The sequence below is a fragment of the Miniopterus natalensis genome, chromosome 10 (genome assembly GCF_054644295.1).
Source record: "Miniopterus natalensis isolate mMinNat1 chromosome 10, mMinNat1.hap1, whole genome shotgun sequence".
NCBI lineage: Eukaryota > Metazoa > Chordata > Mammalia > Chiroptera > Miniopteridae > Miniopterus > Miniopterus natalensis.
In genome coordinates this window covers 41,021,924-41,038,286 of record NC_142090.1, presented here as the reverse complement: position 1 = coordinate 41,038,286, position 16,363 = coordinate 41,021,924, and the positions used below count along the sequence as shown (strand labels likewise).

At 35.2% G+C, this 16,363-nt stretch overlaps 1 protein-coding gene across 1 annotated transcript in view; it reads left to right on the top strand.

The window, feature by feature from the left end:
- The window catches only part of NME8 (NME/NM23 family member 8), a 65,555-nt gene that overhangs the window by 44,517 nt on the left and 4,675 nt on the right, over positions 1 to 16,363 (top strand). Inside the window, exons 10-12 of the mRNA XM_016199137.2 lie at positions 10,147 to 10,322; positions 15,372 to 15,516; positions 16,254 to 16,361. Coding sequence (XP_016054623.2) covers positions 10,147 to 10,322; positions 15,372 to 15,516; positions 16,254 to 16,361 — 429 coding nt within the window. The remainder of the gene's footprint in view (positions 1 to 10,146; positions 10,323 to 15,371; positions 15,517 to 16,253; positions 16,362 to 16,363) is intronic.

Sequence of the window (16,363 nt, the reverse complement as noted above, 5' to 3'; positions counted from 1 at the left end):
ATGGGCAAAGGACCTGAATAGCCACTTCTCCAAAGAGAGCATACAGATGGTCAATAGACATATGAAAAGATGCTCAGTGTCACTAATCAGGGAAATGCAAAATAAAACCACAATGAGATATCACCTCACACCTGCCAAAATGGCTATCGTCAATAAATCAACAAACAAGTACTGGAGAGGATGTGGAGGAAAGGGAACCCTTGCTCTGTTGGTGGGAATGCAAATTGGTGCAGTCACTGGAAAGCAGTATGGAGTTACGTCAAAATTTAAGAAAGGAACTGCCTTATGACCCAGTAATTTGACTTCTGGGAATTTGTCTGAAAAAAACCCACAACACTAATTTGAAAGAATATAGTCACCTCTATGTTCATTGCAATATTATTTACAGTGGGTAAGATTTGGAAGCAGCCCAAGTGTCCATCAGTAGATGAGTGGTACATTACACAATGGAATAGTACTCTGCTGTAAAAAGGAAGGAAATTTTACCCTTTGGGACAGCATGGATGGACTTGGAGAACATTATGCTAAGTGAAAAAAGCCAGTCAGAGAACAAGTACTATATGATTTCACTCATGTGGAATTTAATGAACAAACTGAACTAACACCCAGAATAGAAATAGACACATAGATAGAGAGCAGGTTGACAGCACTGGTGAAGATAAGAGGGTATTGGGGCAGAGGTGGAGAGGTTGATCAAAAAAGAAGAAAAGAAAGAATTCATGAACATGGACAACAGTGTGGGGATTGCAGGGGGCAGGGTGTGTGGATGGAGGTGGAGGGGGTATAAGGGGGATAAATGATGATGGAAAAAAAATAAAAGAGGAAAAGGAAGGTTTTGGTGGACAGAGTTTGGCTCAATGATACCAGAATTTTGGGGCCATTAAAAGATGAATTCTGTGAAACATTCATTAATACAACTGACATAAGAGAAGTCAGTATTTTATTGTTGCTATTGTTGGTGTAAGTCTCCATTACTTCCAACTTTCAGAAGCAGTTGTCTCCAGTTTTCAATACCCACATAATAGGATGAACAATTTAGGTGATTGGCAGGGTAGGGTGGAGTGAGATGTGTTAATCTTGTTTTGGCAAAGTCTGCAATATTTTCTTTCTAAACTTAGGGATTCCATTTGCTTTTGGCCCATGTTTATCCTCAGTAGTGGCCACAAGCAGGCAGCAAGGGGTGGTCTCAGGCATGTTGGTCTGGGAATAAGTTTTCACAGCTCTTGTTCCGGAGGTGGTGCCTAACAGGTGCTGTGTGCTTCCACTTCCCATCTTTAAGTAGATCTGGAACCTAAAGAATCAAGGATGAAAACTCTCATGAGTAATTTACACATTTGTTCACTTTCATTCTTTATTGCCACCCTCCCCCACCTCAAGGCCTCCTCACCTTTTTCTCTGGGTAGCTGATGGGGGGGTGAGGCAGAGGAGAAGATAAAAGCAGAGCAGTTAGAGTGGGAGTGATAGGTAGCCCCTTTTGTGAACATGAACTAGTCACAAGACAGTAGAGCCCTAGGCCTTTGTCAAGTTGGTTATCTCTGCAGAGATAAGCACAGTTTGTGAACCCACATGGTGTGTGGAAACTTTGTCCATACCAACAATGGCTGGCAGAGGAGGAGTGAGGAAGAACCAGGAAAACAGGACACAGGAACCTAAGTTTTTCACCCAGATTCCAAATTCATTTGTGATGGTATTTTATCACATTATTTATATTATCTGTTTACATGTTTGTCTCCTTAATCAGTCTGTGTATTAAAAACCCAGAGGACAGCCCTGGCCAGTTTCACTCAGTGGTTAGAGCGTCAGCCCTTGGACTGAAGTGTCTCAGGTTCGATTCTGGTCAAGGGCACTTACTTTGGTTGCAGGCTTGATCCATGGCCCTGGGTCAGGGCAGGTGCAGCCAATCAATCTCTCCCTCTCTTTCTCTCTCTCCCTTACACTCTCTCTGAAAAAGCAATGGAAAAAATATCCTCTGTAAGGATTAAAAAAAACACACCCAAAGGACAGTGTTGTTTATCTTTGCTTTCTGGTCATTCTTCAGAAGATAAAGGTGTGGTTCCCCAGCTGCACTGCTCAGAATCATATAAGTAGTTTCTGACAGTCTTCATTCATTCATTCATTCATTCATTCATTCATTCATTCATTCATTCATTCATTCATTCAATTTATTCATGTGTTATGCATTGTTTCATTCATCTAATATATATTAAAGTTCTATGTGCCAAGTCCTGAAGTTACAAATGTGAGCATAAATTAAATGATCTCTAAGGACTCTTTCAGCTTTACATCTTTATGTGAGAGTGAAGATAAAAGTTCCTATCTACTATAATATATTGTATTTCTCTCTCCATAGACTGTATCTGTCCTATTGTTGGTAACCCATTTGTCTCTGTACATGTCATAGCTATAGAGAGCTAGTTTTTCTTTTATGAAATTCTCATTTAAATGAAAGATAATAGGTACAATTTCTAAAATAATCTTTAAAAGTGTTTCTGGGATCAGAATAGTCTGAATTCTATAACTTTGCTCTTTATTCCCATTTCCAGACCTTTCTTGCCTCTTCAGAATCAAAGGGAATCTGTACTAATAAGCAGCTGGCCATAGGTGAGGCCTGGAGTACACTGGGCCTCCTGACTCCTGAAAGTCCATGATAGAGCTGACCAGGATCACTGAATTTGAAGTTCAGCTCTCTAAGAGCTTTTTCTAATTGTTCCTGTAGGAGAATGACAGCCTGCTGGCTTATAGCCTAGAGGCCATTTTTATCTTCCAACTTCAGGGTCTCCAACATCTAACACACTATACAACAGCCTCAAGAAGCCAACATAGAAAAATGACTATCCACCCACGGGAGCCTACCATCCAGAGAAAGGAAGATCTACACAAAAATCAAAACATAAGCCCACTGAAAAAGAACTGCTAGGGACAGAAAAATTCTTAAATAAACTAGTAGTAGTAGTAGTAGTACTAGTAGCAGTACTTGACTTTCAAGTGCTACATAAACTAAAAAAAGACTTTCAAAATTGAACTATAAAAATCATGATTTGAGTTATAAATTCACTGAAGAATGAGAGGGTGTGATAATCATTTGAGACTCGAATTAAGGACTTGGAAAATCAGATACAAGAAATAGCTCAAAATACAGAAAAAATGAGACATATCCTGAGACCCTACATAAGCAATCTGGAGAATATGGTGGGGATATCATATTCTAATAAACATCCTACACAGAGAAGAAAGGACAGATGGATAAGCTATAATTCAAAAAATAATAGGGGAAAAATTTACCTGAAATGAAGAAATACCTGGGAAAAACAGTGGATATCCTGGGAAAAACACTCTGTTTCCAGAGAGAAAAAAACAGGCAGTGGTGTCCTTAATATGTTGGAGACACAGAGTAGATAATTTTCTTAAAACCCCTCTCCTCTACATGACAGCATTATGCTAAATGCTAATTATTGAATAAGACAAATAATGGACAGAAAAGAAACAGTGAAATTGTCTTTTATGTAATTTTGTGTGTATATGAACATATAAGAAAAATATAACACCAAAACTGAAACAATAGGTTACTACAGTTTAATTATGTTAATGTGTTGTTGTTTTTTTTTAAAAAAGTATAGTTTTTGTTTGTAGCCCTAAATTTTGAAGAATTGTCAGTGATTGTCTCAAAATTGACCTCCACTGTATATTGATATTTAATGAACAGAGATACATGAAATTTCTGTTTCACAATAAATTCCAAAAATTGAAATACTGCCAATAACTTTATTTTAGGATTGATTCTTTCATCAGTCAATCAGAGTACAGTGTAGAGTACACTGTTTATTAAAGATAAGTAATAAAAATGTGCTAATTTGAAGCCTAATGATATTTATATATATTTAATGTTTTAATTTATCTTTATTGTTGAAAGTATTACAAATGTCCCGCTTTCCCCCCATTGATCCCCTCCCTCCTGTACCCTCCCCCCAAGGCCTTCACCACACTATTGTTTGTGTCCATGGGTTATGCATAAATGCATATAAGTTATTAGTATAATCTCTTCCCATCCATCTTCCCATCCATCTTCCCACCTCTGCCTTCCCTCTGAGACTCGTCAGTCTGTTTCATGCTTCTATGTCTCTGGATCTATTTTGTTCATCAGTTTATTTTGTTCATTTGATTCCACATATGAGTAATATCATGTGATACATGTCTTTCTCTGACTGGCTTATTTCACTTAGCATAATATTCTCCAGATCCCAGCCTGCTGTCTCAAATGGTAAGGGATCCTTCTTTTTTACAGCTGCATAGTATTCCATGGTGTAAATGTCTGAGAAGATGCTTGATATGTTTTCAATATTCTTGAACTTATAGAGACTTGTTTTGTGTCCTAACATGTGGTCTAACATTGAGAATATCCCATGTGCACTTGAGGAGAATGCATATCCTACAGCTTTGGGGTGAAATGTTCTGTAAATGTCAATTAAATCCATCTGATCTAGTGTGTCATTTAGAGTCACTGTTTCCTTGTTGATTTTTTTGCCTGGAGGATCTATCCAGTAAAGTTCAAGTCCCCTACTATGACTGTATTGCTGTTGATCTCTCCTTTAAAGTCCTCCAGAAGGTTTTTCTCTCCTTTTCCAGCCTGTGTCTTTTGTTCTGATGTGGGACTCTTGTAGATAGCATATATTTGGGTCATGTTTTCTTACCCATTCAGCTACCTTCTCTCTTTTGATTGGAGCATTTAATCAATTTATATTTAAGGTTATTATTGATAGCTACTTATCTATTGTCATTTTACTTATGCTTATGTTTCTCATTCTCTCTATTCCAATTTCTTATTACAGCAGTTCTTTCAACATTTCTTGCAATGCTGGTTTGGTGGTGATAAATCCCCCCCCCCTTTTTTTTTGTCTGAGGTGCTCTTTATTTCACCATCTATTTTGAATGATAACCTTTCTGGATAGATTATTCTTGGTTTCAGATCATTGCTTTTCATTACCTTGAATACTTCATGCCATTTCCTCTGGCCTGTAGAGTTTCTGATGAGAAGTCAGCTGACAGCCTTATGGGAGCTCCTTTGTAAGTAACAGATTGCTTTTTTCTTGCTGCCTTTAATATTCTCTCCTTGTCTTGAATTTTTGACATTTTAATTATGATGTGTCTGGGCATTGGCCTCTTTGGGTTCTTCTTGGGACTTTCAGTGCCTCCAGAACTTTTGTGACTTTTTCCTTCACCAGGTTATGGGAGGTTTCTGCATTATTTCTTCAAACAGGTTCTCTATCCCTTGCTGGCTTTCTTCACCTTCTGGTTCTCCTGTGATGTGAATATTGTTACATTTTCTATTGTCCCACAGCTCCCTGAAACTGTCCTATTGTTTTTAAATTGTTTTTTCTATTTGGTTCTCTAATTGAGTGATTTTTTTTTTCTACCCTGTCTTTTAATTTGCTGATCTGATCCTCAGCTTCCCCTAATCTGCTGTTTATTCCTTCCCCCCCCCTTTTTTTTAATTATTATTTCTACTATGTCATTCTTAATTTTCTTCATAGTTTCTGTATATTTTCTCATGCTGTTGAGCATCCTTACAATCAGTATTCTGAACTTTACATCAGATAGATTACTTATCTCCTTTTCATTTATCTCTGTTTCTGGAGAACTCACTTGTTCCTTCATTTGGGGCTTGTTTTTTGTCTCCTCATTTTGGCTGCCTTTTTGGGTTTGTTTCCATGTATTAGGTAGATCTATGACTCCCAGACTTTTGGATGGCCACTGGTGCCAGCCAATGTCAGATGCTCTATGTGACTGGCCTTGAGTACCCTGTTTGGAGCTATAGGCAATCCTCAGCTTGTGATTTCCTCTGTCTGGGCTGGGTGTGTTTGGAAAGGACCAAGATGTGCATCAAGGTTTGCTTTTCTAAGCCCTGAATTCAGAAACAAATCAAGCAAAGACCCAAATCACGTGGAGGCTGAGTGTTTTTCAGTCCCTTTATGAGCCTCAGGCTGTAGAAACTCCACAGGGTGAGGTGAGAGTTTTTCAATGCATAGGGAAATTGCTTCTGCTCCCCCCTGCCCCCCTCAGGCAAAAGCTGTTTGGAGAGTAAATATCTGCCTGAGAAAGTTGTCCTCTGCTGAATGGGGAAATGACTCAGCACAGGAATATAGATAGCTGCCCTCTGAGCTCTCCTCTAATTCATCATCCCTGGATTCTCCTCACATGGCTGTAGTCCACTCTGCCCTACCTCTGCTGGAGCCCAAAGTGAGTGACTACACATGAAACTTTATGCATTGGCCCTTTAAGAGGGTACCTGCATTTATAGTCATCTCTCCCTGGCAGACAGAAACCTTGCTGTGTTATGTGGCACCTTTCTCAGTTCTGGTGCTCTAGGCTGGAGAGCCCAGCTTGGGGTTTAGGCTGCAGAGTTCTCCATGGGAACCCCCATAACTGAGATATCCCTCTGGACCTTCAGCTGCTGCCTGTGGAGGCCAGCCAACCCTCTCACTCCTCTGCACTTCCTACCAGTCTCTATGTGGTCTCCACTTTTCATCCTTGGTTATGAGGGTTCTCTCCAGGTAGTCTTCAGTTGATTATTCAGGATGTTTTCTCTACATTTTCATTGTAATTCCAGTTTGGTCCCAGGAGAGTGTCAGTGTAGCTTCCACTCAATCCACTGCCATCATGGAAGCTCCCTAATGATATATTTTTAAAATTCAGCACTTACCACATGAATTGTTTAGAGTGTACACAAACAGATTTTTTTCAAGGAGGAATATTTTACCACCAGCATTGTTTAGAATTGTTGGTGCATTGTGGTAATAAAAGCAGTTCAACTTTTAGTTGGCTTAAATTTCTCTCCAGACAGCAAGCCCCCTAGTGAATTGCACTTTAGGTTACCGCTTCCACCAACTCCATGGTTGGCAGCAACTGAGAACAAGTTGCTTACAAAGGAAAAATCTCTGATTGCTGTGGGACTTATCAGACTATTAATAAGAGGAAAAGACCCCAAACCCTGCATTCTTTATTTTATTATTATTATTATTACTTTTAATTCTCACCCTAGGATATTTTTTTTCATTGCTTTTTCAGAGAGAGTGGACAGGAGAGGGGGGAAAAGAGACAGGGGGAGAAACATAGATGAGAGGGAAATACATTGATTGGTTGCCTCCTGCATGTGCCCCCACCAAGGCCAGGGATGGGGCCTGCAACCAGGGTATGAACCCTTGACCAGAATTGAGCCCTGGGACCCTTCTGTCCACAGGTCAATGCTCTAACCATTGAGCAAAACTGACTAGGGCAATCCCTGCATTCTTATCAAACCCAAGATTATAATTACTTGATGGTGCAAAGAAAGATGTTCAAGGATATACTTAGCAATATATCACCTATCTAACCCTCCTATGGAGAATGTTTGAGGAAAGATGAAAAAAGACCAAAAATGAAAAGGAACACATCAACATGGAGGGAATAAAAGGGAAGCAGTTGTTACCAGTGAACGTTAGAATGTATGAACACCACACCTCCCCTTACACATACACACACAGACACACACACACACTGCAGAATTCTGGGTTATAATAGCTAACAAAGGACTCTAAATAGAAGAAAATTCTGATAGATTCTTAATTATCTCAATAAACCTAGGAGTTACTGAGTATGTGTGGCAAAATGCTTCAAAAATTTCAGAGAGGAGAGATGAAAGATGAGATTAATAGGGTAACTGAAAGTATTCTAAGGTTCTTATTTGAGTTTGCAGAAAGGGGATGAATGGAGTGTTAATTAGGGAAACAGTGTGCCAGAATGCAAGAAATAATTGGAACATGTATGCTAATGGAATCAGGTAAAGGACAGCAAACATTGGTGCAGTGAATGAGTATAATAGAATTTCTACATTAACAAGGGGAAAAACATGGAATTAATAGCAATTTTCTCACACCAGCAAAACAAGGGAAAGAAAAAAGAAAGTATAATTTAAAATAAGTAGTATATATAAAATAAGATGGAAGGAATATAGTGTAGTATCTGGCTATTTTGCTAATTATGAAAAAGATAATTATCCCATTAAGTACAAAGACTATTATGTTAAAGTAAAAAAAACTAAATTAAAAATTGTTATAGTAATCATTGATGTAGAAAAAAATCATTAATGGATACTAAAGCCATTGTGTGAAAAAATATATACAGTTTTGAATAGTATCCTCACAGATATCTATTTCTAAATTTCTATTTAAATTTAACATATTAGATATCTATTTAATTTAGATATCTATTTTAGATATCTATTTAAATTTAGATATCTATTTAAATTTCTTTTGGTGAAAAAGTTTAGTTATGCTTTATTTTGTTTAACTCTAGCATTGAAGCTCTCTATAAATAGATGTTTCTATATGTGTTTGATAAAGAAAAAGATTGTTATTTTACAACAGTAACTGATATGGCAAAGGGCAGTGTAATTGCAAGTTTTAAAATAGATTTTTGATTCATATTTTAAATATAGTTGTTAATTATGATTTATGTTGAATAAAAATTATGACTAAAGTAATGTTTTTTAACACTCAAAATCACTATTATGAAAGACAAAAAAGAAAGGCTGAGGTACTATTAGAGATTAAGGGAGGTTAGGGAGATAAGACAACTACATGCAGTGTGTGATGCTGGATTAGGAAAAAATTACTATAGGTAAAATAGCATTATAAAATTGATGAAATTTTAATATGGACTATGAATGAGGTAATAGTTTTATACTAATGTAAACTTTCCTAAAGTATTTAGGAGGTTCAGTATATCTACAGCCTACTCATAAGTGGTTCAGCCAACACACACAACACACACATTGGGGGATGAGAGGCAGAGAGAGAATGAGAGAGAGCATATGTGGCAAAATGTTAACAATTGGTGAATTTAGAGTTCATTATCCTAGCCTTGCAATTATCATTTTTAAATAAAGTTTTTAATAACTCATATTATTTAGAAGAAACACACAAATAAAAACAAAAATAAAGGGATGAAAAAAAATTTGACAGGAAAAATAAAGTATTGGAATTGAGCATTAAAAGAGTTAAACTTGATAAAGAAGAACATGATGTAAAAGGCAACATTTATAAAGAAGATACAGTAGTCAAAAATGCCCCAAACAACATAACAGTTAAAAATATAAAAAATAAATATATTAGAAAAAGAACTAGATGAAAATGCCTATGGTAAAATATTTCAATACACAGCAGACAAAAATAAACAAAGGATACATAGGAATGGAAAATGCATATTCAATAATTATATGTAATAAATAATGTATAATATATGAAATATAAATATACCTAATCTTAAATCCCATAAATGAAATTTCCTTTGTTTACAAAGAAAACCTTAACAATTTTCTTCTTTTTAAAAAATTGAATTTATTGGTTTGACATTGGTTCACAAAATCATACAAGTTTCAAGTGTACAACTCAATAAAACATCATCTGCACACTGCATCATTTGTCCATTGTCCAAAGCAGAGTCTCCTTTATCCCCACTTTGCCCACCTTCACCTACCCCTACCCCCCCTTTTCCTCACTTGTCTGTGTCTGTTTATACACACACACACACACACACGATATGGATATAGATATATAGATATATAGGTATATATATTGCTTAATCCCTTCACTGTCTTTCATCCAGCCCCCAACTCCACTCCCCTCTGACAGCTGTCAATTTTTTTTAAGATTAAGATTTCACCACACACATTTGCTGATTATAATCCAATAAAATTGGAAATAAACAATACAAAGAGGACCAAAATGTCTTATTTATTTGGAAATATGAAATATGCTTCTAAATAACTTTTGATTCAAAGACAAAATTAAAAGAAAAAAATAGAAACTATCTAAAAATCTTTACACAAAGGAAAGAAAAAAATTTTAAACATTTTATTTTGGTCTTTTTTATTCTCTCATGAAGTCAAACATCCATGTTTTCATTTAATTGATCTTTGGATTGTTTCAATAAACAAATATGTTTTGATGTGTTAGAGAGTTGTTTACAACTTATCTTTATGTGAAATTAAATTTTTATTTGTCTTACTAAACCCCAAATTATTTGTGAACATATTATCAGTTTTAATTTTCTGTCATGGCTATTAAACTTCATTCAGTTTATAATCTTAAATTATATTTTGGATTTCAACAGTTTACAAGAATATCTGGAAAGACAAAATATATCTCAGTTTTGTGATGTTGAAGAGAATATAGATAATGTTAATAAGTTTATTGATATATTCTTCCCTGATTTCAAAAGTATGACATTCAAAAAATTAGAAAGGATACTGGCATTACTCAGACCAGACCTCTTTCAAGAAAAGAAAGGTAAGAAATAAGGCGTAAATTGTTTATTTAAAAAAATGGATTTGGCCTGGCCTGGCTTGGCTCAATGGTTGAGCATCAACCTAGGATCCAGGCAACCAGGGTTCGATTCCAGGTCCAGGCACATGCCTGGGTTGTGGGCTGGATCCCCAGCAGGGGGCGTGCAGGAGGAACGGGATCAATGACTCTAATCATTAGTGTTTCTATCTCTCTCTCCCTCTCCTTTCTTCTCTCTGAAATCAATAAAGATATATTTAAAAAAATAAAATTAATTTAAAAAATGGATTTGAATAAATCCTAGTGTAATTACATTAAAATATATTATTTTAGGATTTAACTTTGAAGAAAAAGCACCTAAAGTAAGAAACTTAGTTAATGTTAATTTACTAATTTTTCAATAATAATAAAATATTTTGTAGTCAAAGAGTTTACAAAGTAATTTTTAGCTTATGAATTTGTTAGAGGTGATTTTAACATGGTAGGAATTATTACATAACAAAGATTGGAAGCTTCCATTTCTGAAATGCCTTAATTCAAAGTTTGAGTCAAACCCTCATTAATAGTGTGATTTGAAAAAGATGCTTTATCAAGTCTCTTTCTTCTAATACAGAATAATATTGAATGCAAACTCTAATTGAAAAGTAGGAGGCTAAATTTAAAAAAAAGAACAAATCAGATGAAAATGAGAAAATATAAATACAGTGCCTACACTCAAAAAGTGATAGTTATTTTTAACCTAATCCCATATTCACATAGCAGAGTGAATATGGCAGAGTAAGAACATAAACATAAATTCACACTATTAATTCTTTTTCATACCTGGTGTATGAAAATACTATGCTTGTATATTGACCTTGCATTCTCTGACTTGCTGAACTTAGTTTTAGAAGCTGTGATGTAGTCTCCTTGGGAATTTCTATGTAGACCAGGATTTCTCTACCTCAGACCTACTTACACTTGGGGCTAGATTATTTTTGGTTGAGGGAGGCTGTATCGTGTGCACTGTAAAATGTTTACAACACCCTTGGCCTCTATTCATTAATTGCCAGTAGTATCCCCAAGCCCCTGTCAAGCCTTGTTGTGACAACAAAAAAATCTCTCCGGACATTATCAAGTGCAGTTTTGGTGAGCAAAATTTCTGGCCAAGAACTACTGATGTAGACAATAATGTCATTGCAAATCAAGACAATTATACCTCTTCCTTTTCAATCTGTATACCTTTATTTCTTTTGCTTGCCTCATTGGACTGACTGGCTATAACTTCCTGTACGATGTCGACTGGGAGAGGTGAGAGTAGACAGGTTTGCCTTGTTCCTGACCTTATAGTGAAAGCATTTGGTTTTTTACCATTAAGTTTAATGTTAGTGCTATATATCCTCTATCAAATTAATGAAATTCCCACTTATTCCTAATTTGGGGATTTTTAAAAAAATATGAGTGGATGTATTTTCTCAAAAATTTTTTTCTGTATCTATTAATATGATTATTTTTTTCCTTGAGTTTGATAATATGGCAATTACTGTGATTTTTGAATGTTGAAGCAGCTTTTCATTCTCCAGATAAACCACACTTGGCTGTTGTATATTGTCTTTTTTACATATTTCTGGATTTGATTTTTAAGTTTTTAAAAAAAAAATCTTTGCATGATGTCATTTTTTATTGTTTTTATGGGTTTCAGAGAGGAAAAGAGAGGGAGAGAGAGACAGAAACATCAGTGATGAGAGAGAAACTTCATTGATTGGCTGCCTCCTGCACACCACCCACTGGGGATCCAGCCCACAACTGGGGCATGTGCCCTGACCGGGAATCAAACTGTGATCTCCTGGTTCATTGGTCAGTGCTCAACCACTGAGCCATGCTGGCCAGGCTGATTTTTAAATACAGTGGTACCTCGATTTTCCAACATCTCCATTGATGAACATTGGTTTACAAATACCGTAAACCCGGTTGTACATGCTTGTTTTGGAACACACTTCGGAAGTCAAACAGCTTCAGCTGAGTGCAAGATCCTGAGGCCTAGCTGCCGGCTATTGATCCCTCAGTTTTCAAACATTTCAGAACCCGAACGGTCTTCCGGAATGAATTACATTAGAAAACCAAGGTACCACTGTATTTTGTTGAGGACTTTCATGCTTATATTCATGAGGATTATTTGTTGTTTTGTTCTAATGTCTTTATCTGGTGGTGTCAGCATAATTCAGGCCTCATAAAATGAGATAAATTGTCACTTCTCTTTATTTTCTGGAGGAGACAGCATATAATTGGTATTACATCTTTCTTAAATATGTACCAGAATTTACTGGCGGAACTATCTGGGCCTAGAGTTTTCTTCTTTGGAATGTTTTGTTTGTCCTTTAAAATCTTTCTTAATATTTACAGGCTAGTTAAATCAATAGATTTTATAAATTAGAACAGTTGTAGATTTATAGAAAAATTAAGATAGTACAGAATTCCCTTATGTCTGCTTAACAGTTTCTCCTATTAACATATTATTGTGATATATTTTTATAATTAATAAACCAATATTGATACATTGTTATTGACTAAAGTCCATAGTTTACATTAAAGTTCTTTATTTTGTGTACTCTATGGGTTTTGACAAATGCATGATATCATGCATCCTCTCTACAGTATCATACAGAATGGAATCACCTATTTATTCCTCCCTTCCTCCCTCCTAACCCCAGGCAACCACTGATCTTTTTGCTGTCTCTATAGTTTTGCCTTTTCCAGAAAGCCAAATAGTTGGAATCATACAGTATGTAGCCTTTTCAGACTATTTTCTTTTACTTAATGTGCATTTCAGATTCCTCTGTCTTTCTGTGACCCTGATAGCTCATTTATTTTTATTGCTGAATAATATTCCATTTTATGGAGGTACCAATGTTACCAAGTTACCTACCGAAGGACATCTTTGTTGCTTTCTGTTTTTGGCAATTATGAATAAAGCTGCTATAGGCATTAATATATGATTTTTGCATATGTAGACATAAATTTTCACCTCAGTTGGGCAAATACCTAGAAGCATGAATACTGGATCACATGGTTAAATTATGTTTAACTTTGTAAGAGACTGTCAAATGCCTTTCAAAGTGGCTGTGCCATTTTCAGTTCTAAACAGTAATTAATGAGAGTTCCTGTTGCTCTACAGGTGGTGGTTTAGAATTTTTTCTATTCTAATAAGTATGTAATGGTATCTCATTGTTGTCTTAATTTATAATTCTCTAATAACATATGACACTGGGCATCTTTTCATATGTTAACTTCTATTTCTATATCTTCTATGGTGAGATGTCTCCAGATTTTTTTGCCCATTTCATAACTGAGTTGTTTACTTATTGTTGAATTATGAGTTCTTTGCATATTGTGAATACAAGTTTTTTATATATATGTGATTTGCAAATATTTTTCTAGGTTTTGGGCTCCGTAGTTTTTAACAGTGTCTTTCACTGAAAAGTTTCTATTTTTAATATAGTCCAACTTATCAGGCTTTTAAAAATTGTTCTTTTAGTGTTTAAATTAAAAAATCATTGCCAAACCCAAGGTTACCAGAATTTTCTTCTTTGTTTTCTTCCAGAAAGTTTATAGTTTGGCATCTTTACATTTAGGAGTATAATCCATTTGAGTTAATTTTTGTGAAAAGTATAAGGTCTATGTCTAGATTTTTTTTGTATGTGTATTCCCAATTGTTCCAGCATCATTTGTAGAAAAGGCTATCATTGCTCCACTGTATTACCTTCACTTATTTGCCACAGATTTGACATATTCTATTCATGTGGATATATTTTTAGGTTCTCTGTTCCATTCTGTTGATCTATGTGTCTATTCTTTTCCCTCACTGTCTTGATTATGGTAATATTTTTTAAATATGTTTTTCTATTTATTTTTTTAGAAAGAGAGGAAGGAAGAGGGAGAGAGAGAGAAACATTAATTCTTGAGAGAAACACCAAATCTGCTGCTTCCTGCACACCCCCTGCTGGGGATTAAACCTGCAACCCAGGCATGTACCCTGACCAGGAATTGAACTGGTGACATTTTTGTTCATAGAATGACCATCAACCAACTGAGACACTCTGGAAGTGCTGATTATGTTCATTTTATAGTCATTCCTGAAGTGGGTGATATCAGTCCTCAAAAATTGTTTTTCTCTTTCAATACTGAGTTGGCTATTCTGGGGTTCTGCCTTTCCACATAAATTTTAGAATCAGTTTGTCAATATCCATATCCACAAATTAACTTGCTAGGCTTTTGATTGGGATTGTGTAGAACATAGAGAACAAGTAGGGAAGAACTGACATCTTAACATTATTGAGTCTTCCTATTCATGAACAAGGAATATGTCCCCATTTCCTAAGATCTTTGATGCTTTTCACCACAGTTTTGTAGTATTTCTCATTTAGGTTTTCTACATATTTTGTTAGATTTTTTCTTCTGTATTTCATTTTTTGTGTACTAATGTAAATGGTATTGTTTTAAATTTCAAACTTCAATGTTCATTGTTAGTATATAGGAAAGTCATTAACTTTTGTATATTAATTGTAACCTGCAACTTTGTTATAACAGTCTCTTATTACTTCTAGGAATTTTGTTGTTGTTTCTTTGGGATTTTCTACATAGAAAATCATGTCATCTATAAACAAAGACAGTTTTATTTTCTCCTTCCCAATCTCTATACCCTTTATTTCCTTTTCTTGTATTATTTCACTAGCTAGGCCAAATAGGGGTGGTTAGAGGGGACCCGGTCTTAGAGAGAAAGCATATAGTATAGAAAATATTTGCTAATGAGATACTTCAGTGTTTGTGTGTGTGTGTGTGTGTGTGTGTGTGTATCTGTATGATTCTTATGTCATGAAAAATTGGAAGTAGCATTATAATTTGATATGTTGAGAATATTGTTCACCTTAAATTAAAATCTAATGAGCTATTTTTGCAATTAAAAAAATTTCATTACAGAATAAAATGCATTATATGCCATCATGATAATATATTTTATATTGTGTCTATAACCAATAACCTAACAATTTAAAACTTATTATGTGACTTTTTATTTAGAGGATGTTTTGAATATTATTCAAGATGAAGGATTTAAAATACTAATGCAAAGACAAATAGTATTATCAGAAGAAGAGGCACAAACACTGTGCAAAGAATATGAAACTGAAGATTATTTTCAAAATCTTATAGAAAAGATGACAAGGTAAAGTAGATTTCAGATGTAGAAAGCATAGTCTGATTTAGTTCTGAAATATTTAAATCTTTTTTTAATCTTTCTTTCTTCTCAAGTTGCCAAACCTCTCAATTCTGTAAACAAGCTCTGAGTTTGCTTTTTTGCCAATCTCCCTCCCATCAATTCTCTGTTCAACTGTCTGTCTTCTTTAGTCCTCATGGTATGTTATTGGAGTGATAGAAATATCCCAGGTGAAGTTGCTGGAGTTCAGTTGAGCTGAATGTCAGAAATCCAGGGTGTGCAACATCATCAATTCCAAGCAGAGAACTGATTGACTCTCAAGGGCTTTGGTAATCCTAAAGACCACTAGTTCTAGGATAGGTATGAAATGCTACAAATCTGTCAGGTTTCTAGAAGAGTAAGTGAAATAGCAGCTGAGGTAGAAATCCAGCAAGGGTATATAAATCAGAAGGAGTATGGGAACAATATAGGAACCACTATATTAGAACCAAGGCCCTTCCTTTCATGTCTCTGCTTTCATCCATCCTTTTATAAATGTGCTTTTAAGAATAAAGTTTTCTTCTTCACCACACTCCAAAAAAAAAAAAAAAAAAAAAAAAGAATACACCAATAAACATTAATTTTAGACTCTATAAAAAGATTGTCTTTACTTTTTGTAGTCTATTTAACAAATACACCTGTATTACCTATGTGTAATTAGCTACTGAGTCATATTTTTATTAACATTATTTTTCCTTTTCTAACAGTGGTCCATCTCTAGCTCTTGTTTTATTAAGAGAAAATTGTTTACAATACTGGAAAGGGTTAATTGGACCAGGCACTGTTGAAGAAGCCAAAGAATGTCTTCCTGAGAGGT